The sequence below is a fragment of the Brassica napus genome, chromosome A3 (assembly GCF_020379485.1).
Source record: "Brassica napus cultivar Da-Ae chromosome A3, Da-Ae, whole genome shotgun sequence".
Taxonomy (NCBI): Eukaryota; Viridiplantae; Streptophyta; class Magnoliopsida; order Brassicales; family Brassicaceae; genus Brassica; species Brassica napus.
In genome coordinates this window covers 38,294,132-38,307,624 of record NC_063436.1, presented here as the reverse complement: position 1 = coordinate 38,307,624, position 13,493 = coordinate 38,294,132, and the positions used below count along the sequence as shown (strand labels likewise).

The 13,493-nt window shown below is 36.3% G+C and overlaps 1 protein-coding gene across 1 annotated transcript; it reads right to left on the bottom strand.

The window, feature by feature from the left end:
- Nucleotides 1-10,010: 10,010 nt before the first annotated feature.
- On the bottom strand, nt 10,011-11,743 carry LOC106395461. Its single transcript, XM_013835912.3, has 2 exons — nt 11,071-11,743; nt 10,011-10,894 (listed from the first exon to the last, which is right to left on the bottom strand). Exons 1-2 carry the CDS (start codon nt 11,128-11,130, stop codon nt 10,280-10,282), a joined length of 675 nt encoding a protein of 224 aa, XP_013691366.2. The 5' UTR covers nt 11,131-11,743; the 3' UTR covers nt 10,011-10,279.
- Nucleotides 11,744-13,493: the final 1,750 nt, after the last annotated feature.

Genomic DNA, 13,493 nt, shown 5'->3' with positions numbered 1-13,493 from the left:
ATGTTCCAACAGTAAGCCTTCAGGACATCTATCGTGGGACCAGTTAATAATGGTGGCCTTTCCTTATCTGGATAGATCCATTCTACCTGATATCCTGATTTGACCGTATATTTTTCATTTTTTGTGAAGTGTCATCCATCCCTATCTATCCTATGAGTCCTGCTCAGTGGTATACTTTCTATAAGTTTCGCATTCTGTGGATCTACCAAAGCTCGAATTGCCTGTGAATTCCAAGTATGTGAGGTAGAGTCAATGAGAGACTCCACTGTAAGGTCCGAATATAAATTGTGTTGGTTTTTATTAGCTGGTCTCAGGCGAGTGGTTAGGAGCCATGGGTCATTCCATACAGAAATAGAAGAACTTGATCCCACCCGTTTGATTAGTCATTTGCTTACCAGAGATCTAGCAGAAAAAATACTCCACCAGCCATATGACGAAGAGTATGAACGAATCGGTTCCAAAGGTGAAGCATTTCTGAAATAGCAAAAGTGTTTGGCCTCTCTATCAGACGCCATAATTGTTTACCAAGCATCGCTGTGTTGAAATCAGTGATGTCTTTAAACTACAAACTTCCTTCATCCTTAGTTAGACATACTTTGTCCCATGATTTTCAGTGCATGCCTCTTGTACTTCTCCCTGGACTCCACCAGAATTGTGATACTGCGCTCGTCAATTTTTTCACAGTTGCCTTAGGTAAACGATAGCAGGACATTGTATGATTTGGTATTACCGTAATCACTGATTTAATGATCACTTCCTTTCCGCCTTTTGCAAAAAACTTGAAAGTCCACCCATTAACTCTTTTATTTAAACGAGCTTGAACAAAGCTAAAAACTTGGGTCTTTGATCCTCCCAAGTTTTCTGGTAAACCAAGGTAGGATCCCATTCTTCCATGATTCTGAATGCCCAAAATATCACTTAATTCATGTCTGACGGTTCCTCGAACTTATGCCCAAATTGAATTGAAGACTTATCAAAATTTATTAGCTGCCCTGAAACTGCCTCATATTCCTTTAAAATCCTAAGATTAGTTTGACACTCTTCCTTTTGAGCTTTACAAAAGAAGATACTATCATCCACAAAAAGCAAATGAGATATCGATGGGCAAGCTCTAGCCACCTTCATTCCCGTTAGTTGTTTTTCTCTCTCTGTCTTTTTTATATTTGCAATCAAAGCCTCAGTGCAGAGAATAAATAAATATGGTGATAAAGGGTCTCCTTGACGCAAGCCCCTATTTGGAACAATGAGACCACGTGGTTGACCATTTATAAGAACCCGATACTGAACCGAAGAAATACATTCCATCATCAATTTGATCCAATGTAGATCAAAACCCATTTTCTGTAATAAGGCCTTAATAAAGTCTCATTCCACTCTATCGTACTCTTTGCTCATGTCCGTTTTAATTGCCATATACTTTCCTTGACTTGCTTTATTGGTCTGCAGTCCATGGAACATTTCCTGGGCGATGAGAATATAATCCGAGATTAACCTTCCTGCCACGAATACCGATTGAGTTTCAGATATAAGTAAGGGAATATAAATTTTCAATCGCTGACACAAAACCTTCGAAATAATTTTATATCCCACATTAAATAGGCTGATTGGTCTCAATTCTTTCATCCTTGTAGGTCTCTCCGTCTTTGGAATCATACAAATATTAGTAATATTTAATCTTGCATCCATTTCTTCGAAACCAAAAAATTGTTGACTATTTCTACCAAATCGATCTTAATTATATGCCAGGAGTGTTGGAAGAAAATGGTGGTCATGTCGTCCGGTCCTGGTGCCTTTTCTGGATGCATCATGAACAATGCCTCTCTGACCTCCTCCTCCGTCGCGAGCCTCAACAAACGTTGATTCATCTGAGGAGTAATTCCCGGAGTAACCTCTGCCAGAAAACTATCAAACTCCGATCGGGAGGTTGTACTAAAAAGATCTTCGAAATAATCTATTGCCACCTTTTTCACACCATTATCCTCTGTAATCCAATTCCCATCAACATCATGTAATCCAACAATTCTATTACGAACCCGTCTTTGCTTGGTTAAATCGTGATAAAATTTTGTGTTAAGGTCCCCAGATGAGTACCACATATTCCTGCTTTTCTGGTGCCAGTAATCTTCTTCATCCTTATATGCATTGAAATTTCCTACACACCTCCATAATATCCTCTTGTGACCTGGTATTATATGTTTGTACTTCTTCTGGCGCTTGTTGCAACTCATTTATTTTTTCTTTTCCATAAGGTGGATTATTTTTTCGCCATTTAGTAATTTCATGGCGAAAATTACTAATTTTTTCCACAATACCCTCTGTTCTCCCGTCTACTCTTCCTTCGTTGGATTCTGCCCAACCCGTTGTAATCGAATCCAGTAGACCCGCTTGTCCAATCCATCTCTTATTGAACCGAAATTGTCCGTTCCTCCTAGGAACTTTATCCTCTATATAAGCCACCACTGGTTGATGATCAGAAGCCACCATCCCATATACTCTGTAAAAGAGCAGGGAAATAGCGTATGCCACTCATCATTTGCTAAAGCACGATCTAAACGACATCGGACCATCACCGCCCCTTTCCCTTTTCCTCCTCTCCCTTGCCATGACATTTTATTTCCCTGAGCCGGAAATTCTAATAAACCACTATTTCGTATCATGTTATTAAAAAGGGATAAATGAATCTGCACTCCTTATAGATCCTCCTTCTTTTTCATGATTTCCAGTAATCTCATTTAGATCGCCAATAATGAACCAGGGTTCGGATCGCGCCATACCATATCTAGTTAAACGCTCCCACACTTGTTCCCTCATTTCTTGAACTGGATCCCCATATACAAAAGTAAGATAGACCTTTTTGCGTAGAGCCTCCGCTTCCACATCAATCATCCGGTTGCTAGAATATAATACATTAACTTGATACTCATTATTGTAAAAAAAGCGCTAATCCCCCACTTCTTTCCACTGGATCCAATGTGACCAAATTATCATAACCAAAATGCGCTTGAAACTTTTGGACAAACTCTGATCCTTGTTTTGTTTCGGATAAAAATAAAAAGTCTGGTATATGTTTATGTCTTATCTAGTTCAAATAGCTTATAGTCCACTTACTACCCATTCCTCGGCAATTCCAACTTAATATTCTCATTTAAAAAATTTGTTCTCTTATACTATCTATAAATCAAATGAATCATCTATTGTTTAAATTCAATTATTGATAGCCCAATAAAAATTTCTGTTAGGTCCAAAATTTAAATGATAAGATTATAGATTAAATGTAACATGACTTTCTAGGAATATGTCCATTAGGTCCATTTAAAAAAAAAAATCACACATGAATCAAGGTTGTTACTTCTGTTTTAATATATAAGATTAAAGAATATTTTGAAATATAGTATTATTTTGTTTTGTTTAGTCACATATAGACATTTAAAGGATAAAATATTCAAAAAATAATATAATTAATAATAATTCATATTATTTTTCTTTTTAAATTAAAATTTTAAATATCTTGTTGGATTTTGAAATTAATTAACAAAAGGAATTGGTTAATATATGATTAGTACAATTTCATCAAAAAACTGCACAAGTTATAAAAGTTTCCATAAAAAAAAGTAACAATATTGTTTCTTTCTTGATAAAAAAAAATGATTACTTATTTGTTTACAGAATCAATTACACATGGAACTCCAAGTATCCATTCGAGTAAGATTCGTTTTTTCGACAGTGTTTAAGGTTCTAAAATTAAATAAATATTGAACATATATATAATTATCTGAAAGGAATTTAAATCAGAAAATTCTCGGTCCGGATAGATCTCTAGGAATCTAAAAATATCTAAATAAATTACGTGTTTAAAAATGTTATTAAATAATTTATAAAAAAAAGTTCTAAATCCGCGCAGGCACGCGGGTCAAAATCTAATTTTCATTAAGTGTAAGAGCAGCATTAGTGGTGGTATATACTGAGAGATGTCAATCCAAGTCCCACATTGGAAGTTTAGACAAGGAGTGTCTAATGTCCAACTCTAATAGTACGAGGCCTTTTAGGAAGGAAACCAAAAGTAAAATCATGTGGGCTTGCCTAAGGCCCAAAGTGGACAATATCGTACTAATCAAACAATATAGAGTTGGACATGGATTTAATAAATCCCAACAATTGGTATCAGAGCGGTTGACGAGAAATCCGCAAGAAGACCAAAATACTCTTCGAGTAGGAATGAGACCCTTTAAGGTGGAAAGAGAGGTTCGGCAGAGATTAGTTAGAAGAACATGGAATTGTGGGAAGAACATTTTCAAAGCAACTCAAAGTAACCTTGCGACTAAGGGTGTCGAATGTCGAAGATGCGACAAGGCACCGAGATGATTAGCTAGAGGAAAGGTCACAAGGTGTGTGGTCCATGGCTTGAGGGGGAGAATGAGAGATGTCAATCCAAGTCCCACATTGGAAGTTTAGACAACGAGTGTTTAATATATAAAGAGATGTCCAACTCTAATAGTACGAGGCCTTTTGGGAAGGAAACCAAAAGTAAAACCATGCGGGCTTGCCTAAGGCCCAATGTGGACAATATCGTACTAATCAAACAATATAGAGTTGGACATGGATTTAATAAATCCCAACAATTTCACAAACACAAAGATTATAAGAACTAGCACTTCTTATTAGATTTAGAAACTCTCTCAAAACTAAACATTTCAATGTGTTTTTCTTGATGGAACATCTCTCCATGAGAACTTTTTATATAGGAAGAAGCTACATCTTTTCCTAAGGGCGAAGCTACATCTTTTCCTAATAATAATAATATGGAAACATTCCTAAGCTCGATATGTTTTCCTTTTTCCTTAACCCATCAAACTTCACTTTAATGAGTTAACTTGCTCCTCATGTTAATTGAAATTATCCAACATTCTCCCCCTTAATTCCAACTTGAATCTTAGGTATGCTGATCTTCTGAACTCCGATGAACTTGCGCATTGCTTCGAACTTGATCCTTGCCAATGGTTTAGTGAGTATGGTAAGTGCTTCACTTCGATAAAGTCGAACTCCACACATTCTCGAATGAAATGGTACTTCGAGAGTATGTGTTTGCTTCTACCGTGAAACACCGGGTTCTTGGTGAGGGCTATTGCTGACTTGTTGTCAATCTTCAACACGACCTTCTTGTCTTCTTTGTTCATGATCTTGACCATCAACTCCTTTAACCATATTGCTTGTTTTGAAGCTTCCGTAGCTGCCATGAACTCCGCCTCACATGAAGAGAGTGCCACTGTGGGTTGCTTGCACGATGTCCACGTGATCGGCAATGTTCCTAGGTAGAACATAAACCCTGTAGTGCTTATTCCATCATCAACGTCTATGTTATGGCTGTTGTCACTGTAACCTTTAATCTCTGTTGTTCCATCCCGTTTGAAGAAGAGACCATACTCTGTAGTGCCCTTTATGTATCGTAGTAGATGCTTCTCCTTGACTATCTCTTGAACTTTGCATATATCTGCTACCGAAAACGCCAAGTCCGGTAGTGTATGAAGAAGATACCTTAAGCATCCTATGATGCTTCGATACGATGTTGCATCAATCTCAGGCTCCTCCTCTGCCTTTGATACTTTCAAACTCGTGTGCATCGGAACATGAGTTTAGTTACATGACTCCATCTTCGTCTTGACAAGTATACCTTGCGCGTATCCTTCTTGTTTGATGTGAATGCCATCAGCTCCTTGCGTTACTTCTATACCAAGATAGTATGTAAGCTTCCCGAGGTCTGACATCTCAAATCTTCTTGACAAATCATCTTTAAATTGCTTGATAATGTTGAGTGAAGACCCTGTTACAAACAAGTCATCAACGTATATAGCTATGATCAGAAGCTCCCCCTTCTCTTTCTTTTGATATACCGCACGTTCCTTGGTGCACTTCGTGAACTTCATCTCCTTGAGAACACGGTCGAGTTTGATGTTCCAAGCTCTCAGAGCTTGACGCAAACCGTATAATGCTTTGCTAAGTTTGTACACATGATCCTCCTTTCCTTTCTCCACAAAGCCTTCTGGTTGAGTCACATATACATCCTCATTTAAGTCTCCGTTCAGGAACGCAGTTTTCACATCTAAGTGATGGATCTCCCATCCATTAGTTGCTGCTAAATCCAAGAGTATTCGTATGGTTTCTATCCGAGTAACTGGTGCAAACACTTCGTCGAAGTCTATGCCTTGTTGTTGCACATAGCCTTTTGCAACTAGCCTTGCTTTGTATTTGATCACCGTTCCATCTGCATTCCTATTGATCTTATATATCCACTTCAAACTATCGGTTTCACACCTGCCGGTTTCTTGACGAGCTTCCAGGTCTTGTTTTTTATGATAGATTCGATCTCTGCCTTCATTGCATCGATCTAAGCTTGTATCACTGCAGCTTCGATGTAACTTTCTGGTTCACCATCGATGGTGAGCAAGATTCTGCCACCTTCAACTTCAGCGAGTAGGATGTAATCATCGAACCGCTTTGGTTTTCTGATGTGACGACCATATCTTGATGTTACATGCTGGTCTTGGTTTGCATCGTTGTTTTCTGCTACTTGCTCTCGTTCACCTACGTCTACAGGTTCTTCTTCTTCATTATTGTTTTGGTCTTCGTGGTGTTGGTGATCTTGATGCTCATCACCATCTCCTTCTTCTGTAACATCAATATGAGGAAGCTTGAATGATCTTGGTTCTTCGTCTACGTTTGTTGATAGTGTGAACCAATCCCAACTTTTCTTCTCGTCAAAGATTACATCTCTACTAACAACTATCTTCTTCGTGACCGGATCATAGAGCCTGTAAGCTTTTGAGCCGGGCTCTGTGCCTAGGTTGATCACCATCCTTGATCGATCATCCAGCTTCTTGAGCTGAGGACTGTTGATTTTTGCAAAAGCTACACATCCAAAGACCCTTAGATGCTCAATGTTCGGTTTCTTAACATACAAGCCTTTGTATGGAGTCTTGTTTTCCAAAGCCATTTTAGTGATGCGGTTTATGAGATACGTTGAATGACGTACTGCTTCTCCCCATAGCTGATTAGGTATCTTCATAGCTGATTAGGTATCTTGATTAATCATCAATTAAGACAAATACATATCTATTGTTTGATGGTGTTGATGGTGATATCAGACCGCACAAGTCACCATGTACCAACTCCAATGCTTGTGATGCTCGATACCTTGCTTTAGGCAGGAAAGATTTCCGATTTTGCTTCCCAACTAAGCAGGCGTTGCACACATCTTTCTCGTGTATCACCTGAGGCATCCCTACTACCATCTCCTTGTCTACCATATTCTTCATGACTCCAAAGTTCACATGCCCCAGCCGTGCATGCCACGTCCATGGAACATCAGTTTCTTGTATTTGAAGACACTTCGGATATTCAACCTCCATTGGCATCTTGTACAATCGGTTTGGTTGCCTTGTGACTTGTACTAATAGCCTTCCACGGGGATCTTTCAGCATCAGTAAGTCTTCTTTCATATTAACCTCATAACCCATCTCGGTTGTTTGTCCAAGACTTATGATATTGTGTTTAAGACTGGGATGTAGTAGATATCTTTGAGTGCTCATCTCTCTCCTGTTTTTTCGATGAACGTGATCGAACCTTTCCCAACAATCTCGACGTTTGATCCATCACCGAATTTGACTTTGCCTTTGATGCTCTCATCTAGGTTTGAGAAGAACTCTCGCTTGCCTGTTATATGGTTACTTGCACCATTTTCAAGGTACCGTATACTCGTATTTCCATCGCATTCATCAATTCTCTTAGGAAACACTCTCTCTTCGTTGAAGAATACTAGTTCATGCATATATAATGCATCTTCTTCTTGTGTTTCGGTTAGGTTAGCTTCTTCTCTTGGTCGTGTAAGACAATGTGACACAAAGTGCCCCATTTTGTCGCATCTCCAACATTTAACTTTAGAGTAGTCCTTCTTGGTCTTGTCTGAAGCTTCTCCTTCTTTGTTATGACCATCAGAACCAGAAGACCTTCCTCGTCCCCTTCCTCTTCCACCATAACCTCTATCTCTGCCTCTTCCTCGCGAGTTGTTATGGCTTCCACGACCTTGCGTATCATTCTTTACAAACATTAGCTTCGATTGATCTTCATCTTGGGTTTATTCTTTTATGCGTTCTTTGAAAGCTTTCAATCTCCCAACAATATCTTCGAATCCCGTTTAATTTAGATGCCGCACTTGTTCCAACGAAGCTACGATGTGAATGAACTTCGTTCTTGGAAGTTCTTTCAGAAACTTTTTTATCATCTTCGATTCTTCCATTATCTCTCCTAACGCGTCTGCTCTCGATGCTAAGCCTGAAAGTTTTCCTGTGTAGTCATCCACCGTGTATGTGTCTGTCATCTTCAGTTTGTCGAACTTAGACATCAAAGTCTGTAACCTTGCTTCTCTCACGCGATCAGCACCTAGGTTACGGGATTTTATAGCTTCCCAAATCTTCTTTGATGTATCATGTTCTCCAATCTGAAGTATTAGCGCCTCCAGGACGGATTGAAAGATTAGAGCAATCGCCATATTGTTCTTCTTTGCATCGTTACTCCCTGGATCAATCGTATCCCAAACTTCGTATAGACGAAGCATCACTTTCATTCGCATCGACCATACAGTGTAGTTCGTCGATGATAGCATCAGACATCGTATGTCCTTCTTCATCTCAAGACCTTTATCACGTCCTTGAGAATTGTTATTGTCTCCCATGTTTTGATCGAGTTACAACTTCTCTTGTAAACGATCTTCGAAACCTGGAGCTCTGATACCAATTAAAGTTGCACAAACACAAAGATTATAAGAACTAGCACTTCTTATTAGATTTAGAAACTTTCTCAAAACTAGATCTTTTAATGTGTTTCTCTTGATGGAATATCTCTCCATGAGAACTTTTTATATAGGAATAAGCTACATCTTTTCATAAGGGCGAAGCTACATCTTTTCATAAGGGCGAAGCTACATATTTTCCTAATAATAATATGAAACATTCCTAAGCTCGATATGTTTTTTTTTCCTTAACCCATCAAACTTCACTTTAATGAGTTAACTTGCTCTTCAAATTAATTAGAATTATCCAACATGTACAAGAGTCTCTGAACATTAATTTAGTAGATTAATTAGATAATGGGAGAAAAAGAGAAAAAAGTAGAAGAGATGGAGAGGGACGATCAGTGGCGGATCGAGAATTATATTTTAGGGGTGTCATTAATTGGGCTTAGCCCAGCTTGAAATTAAAATGAAGGAAATGTTTTTTAAAAAAGGTGCAGGAGGGAGGTTCGAGCTCGGGTTTCGAAGATAAGGTGGGTTTCGAAGATTCAGTACCAGCTGCCAAACGTGTCAAAATATATTTTTAACCTTTGGCAGCTGACCCCCTTTTGTTCAAGGTGGGTCCGCCTCTGGGGACGATTGTTGACAAAGAAACGTTTGCCTGAATTAGAGAAGCGTCTCTATAACGTGTCATCACACAATTGACTTAGCTTTTTTTCTATTTATGTTTTAATTAAAATGTTAAACTATATTATTATTATATGTCTGGAGGTACTGCTTCAGAAATTTTAACGCTGCTGATGCTCTAATATAATACAACCAGGCCTGAGATTTTTGTTCATAACCAAATATCCAAACCGGAACCGACCCGAAATGGACCGGTTCAGTTCTGTTTCGGTCCTAGGCAATTTATCTGATGGGTATTAGTGTTAATTATCCATGGGTATCAGTTCGGTTCCGGTTTTTACCCGAAACCAAACGGATACCCGTTTAACCCGAATTATATGCTTAAAAACATAGATTTGTATCTTCTGAGGGTCGAATCCGGGTTGGATAAGCAAAGCGACAACTGTAATACCACTAGACTAGTTCAACTTCGTTGTATTTAATACATATTACTAATATATATACTATTTCTATTTACTTTTCCTTAAAAATAAAATAAATAAATAAAAAATTGGTATATAGTTATTTTATTTTGTAAATATTTATATAATTCACATAAGAAACGGATATCCGGAACCGACCCGAAACCGGTAGTTCCCGATCCGAAACCCGAACCGAAATCTACTAAGTACTCATTGGGTATAGAATTCATTTATCGAAAACTCGGACCCGATCGGATCATATCCGAACCCGAACCGAATATCCGAAGTCCCAGCCCTAAATACAACAATCAAATCTTCCAATAACAATTGCTTTCTGTACAAATCACTCTCATAAAAATATCAAACATATCATTACACACTTTGTCTATATTGTTTTATATTTCTTTTTTTACTTTCTAATAACATGTTCTTCTCCTGATCTTTGATCAATATGTTTGATCCATTTTCTCTTGTTGTTGTTATCATTCTTCCCAGAGCTTCTTGCTGCAGCCACATGAGCAATTTCTAGACCACCAGAAACCGGAAGAGTCACCGTTCTCACAACGTTCCGATCACTAAACGCTTTTGTCCAACTGAAACAAGACGTGCTTCTCCTGTAACCGCTTCTGCACACCACAACAGCTCCTCTGCTACCAAACGCAGCGTTTCTCAAAACGTTTGCTGCAAAATCCTTTTGATCCCAATCAATTACCAAGAAATCGATTCCTTGCAGCATCTGCATCGTGTTCTCGGAGTTTCCTTCTTCTTCCTCGTTCATAATGATTGTTTCAGGCAAGGTGGAGCAATATTGTTGTGTCATGGCTTGAAGATAAGCGGCTTCTGATATTGCGTTTGGTACAATACACATGTGTCTTGCGTTTGTGTGTTGGCTCGCTACATTTAAGCCAACACTTATGGCTATGGTTTCTCCTTCGGACCATGTTTCCACGATTAGAGTCGCGTTCCACCCCGCTGCCATAGCCGCTACTAGCTCCGCCGGTCCTGGCGTTCCAAGCTTCTCGCACTACACAAAAACAAATTAACCGAAAATCAACTTCATAAATTGTAAACAAATGGCTAAAACGTGCAAAAATCAAACATCTTCGCCTTGAAATCTCTAATGTCTTTTTTTTTTTAAAGTGCAAAAATCAAATATTTCGGAAACTCAGAAACATGATGAACAGAAGATATGAGTTTTACCGATTTAACGGTGTCGATGTAAGCCTTTGATGCTGTTTCCGGTGACCATATAAGTTTCATCTTCTTATTATTCTTTTTTCTTGTGTGTTTCTTTTAACTTTTTCGTTGGGTCACACAGAGTCTAGCGTAAAAACTACAAACAATGTCTGCTTTTATAATCTATGAAGCACGGGGACGGCGGTTTGGTTCACGTACCCGTACCGGAAACGTTTCCGGGACGGAAACACCATAGAAACAGCACGGGGACACTTCGGGGACGGGATAGTTCATTTATGGAATATTTGAAATATTTTTTTTTCAATATTATTGTATCTTAAGCTAATTCATTTACCTTTTCCAAAAAATAAAAAGAAGTAAAATTTTAACTGTATTTTTAACTTTCAATCTTGTTTCTAAGTTTATGAACTTTTATTAGATGAACCCAAGTTTGATTAAAAAAATGTTTAATTATTGTTTTTATTATTATTATTTAAAATAATATATTGAATTATTTTTTATGTTAAGATTTTGGTGTAATCTTTTCTTATTTTGTCCATTATGGATAGCATATATATATTTTTAATATATATATATTTGCCGTACCCGTACCCATAATTTTTTAGTTTTGCCGTTTCCCGTCCCCGCTTCCGTACCAGTATCTGTCCCCGTATCCGTCCCGGTGCAACATAGTTTATAATAATAGCACAAGCTACGCTACATAAAAAATCTTGTTTGGATACTTTTTTCGGCAACAAGTGTTCCGCGTAACGGTCAGAGAATGCCCCTCATACTTCTGGTTTTATTTTGTTTATAGCCTATATTTTCTTGAAATAGAAACTATCACCCTAAGCTTTCTTTTGTCTCCAGCAATCCTAAATAAGAAATCTAAACTAGTCTCCACTGAAACGTATTATATTATTTGATCAGATTACCATTTTAAAAACAAAATGTAATTCTGATATTTTTATTAATTATTACATTCGATCAAATTTAATATTTTCAAGTCTTACAAAAACTATTTTACTATATATAATATGAAAATGTAAAAAAATTTAAATACAATGGCAAAGTATGATTGGTACTAAATCATTTTATGTTAGTTTCTTATTTAGTTTTTGAAAACTCTATTCATTATTCGATTATTTGACCATTCAGTTATATCTTCAAAATATTTTAAAATAATTTTTTATTAATAAGAATCCAAAGTCAAAGTTCTATAATCTCTAATCTCTTCAGTCAAAAAAAAGTTCTCTAATCTTTAAATTTACAGTTGCAAGACAAATTACAATTCTATAATAATAAAGAACAAATGTCAACCAAAATCGGCATCGGTCCTTAACTAACAAAAAACGGCATTCTGCAGTTGTGACTTTTGAGTATCGACTAGTAACATCCAAAAATTTTGATATGAAATGGCAGATAACATATGGGTTGAATAGTTCTCAAAAAAAGAAAAAAAACATAGGGGTTGAATCCGTAAGAGACCATAAAACGTGGGGTCTATGATTAATTTGTACTTGAGATGATTTATTCTCTCTTTCTTTTTCTTGAAGATATGTTGTTTTGTTATTAGATCGTTGACATTAAACATTTTGTCCAGGAGAATCCAACGTGTGAGAGTTTTGGATTTGGATTGTAACGAAATTAGACTAATAATCTCTGGTTAGTAGTCGGAACCGACTTAAATTATCCCCTATATATTATTTGAGAAGCATTACAACTTCTTTTTGTAGCCACATGTCATCACTAGGTTGATTCTTAGAATCATTAGAGAAATATGTTGGTCCATCTAATTATATAATAAACTTTTTATTAAACTAACAATAAATTCATCATTAATGTACTTTATTATTTCCTTTAATAAAATTTACGGAATTACCTAATGTGGCTAAAATATATATGATAATTAATGATTTTGAATAATAAAGATTTGATAAAAAAAATTAGTGTATCTTCTATCATATTTGTTTAATTTAGAACTATTAAATAAATTAAACAACCACAATAACCATATAATAAAAATTTAGATTTTTCTGTATATGTTATATTTTGAATTTTTAAAAACGACTTTAAATTACTAAAACTGTTAAAAACCTCACATTCAAATTTTGTGATCCATGGTTTAAAATTTCTGTTATGAAGAAATACAAATGATTACAAAATTATATAAGTAAAAATCTAATTTAACTAATTATTTTAATATATATATATATATATATATATCGTTTTAAATTAAACTATAAACCATATAAAATACATAAATAATTTAGTTTCAAAATTTACTTTGAACAATTTTTTTGATAAAATTTTTGAACGAACATTGACAACTTATTTTTAAAAAATATAAATTACTAAAACTATTAATCCCACAATAAAAAATTTGTTATCAGTAATTTAATTTTTTTTAAAGATACAAATGATCAAAAAAATATATGAGTAGAAAT

Coding starts and splice junctions, on each gene's coding strand:
- LOC106395461 (XM_013835912.3), bottom strand. CDS start 11,130: ATGAAACTTATATGGTCACCGGAAACAGCATCAAAGGCTTACATCGAC. Junction 10,895..11,070: donor ACATCGACACCGTTAAATCG/GTAAAACTCATA, acceptor GTTTTTGTGTAG/TGCGAGAAGCTTGGAACGCC.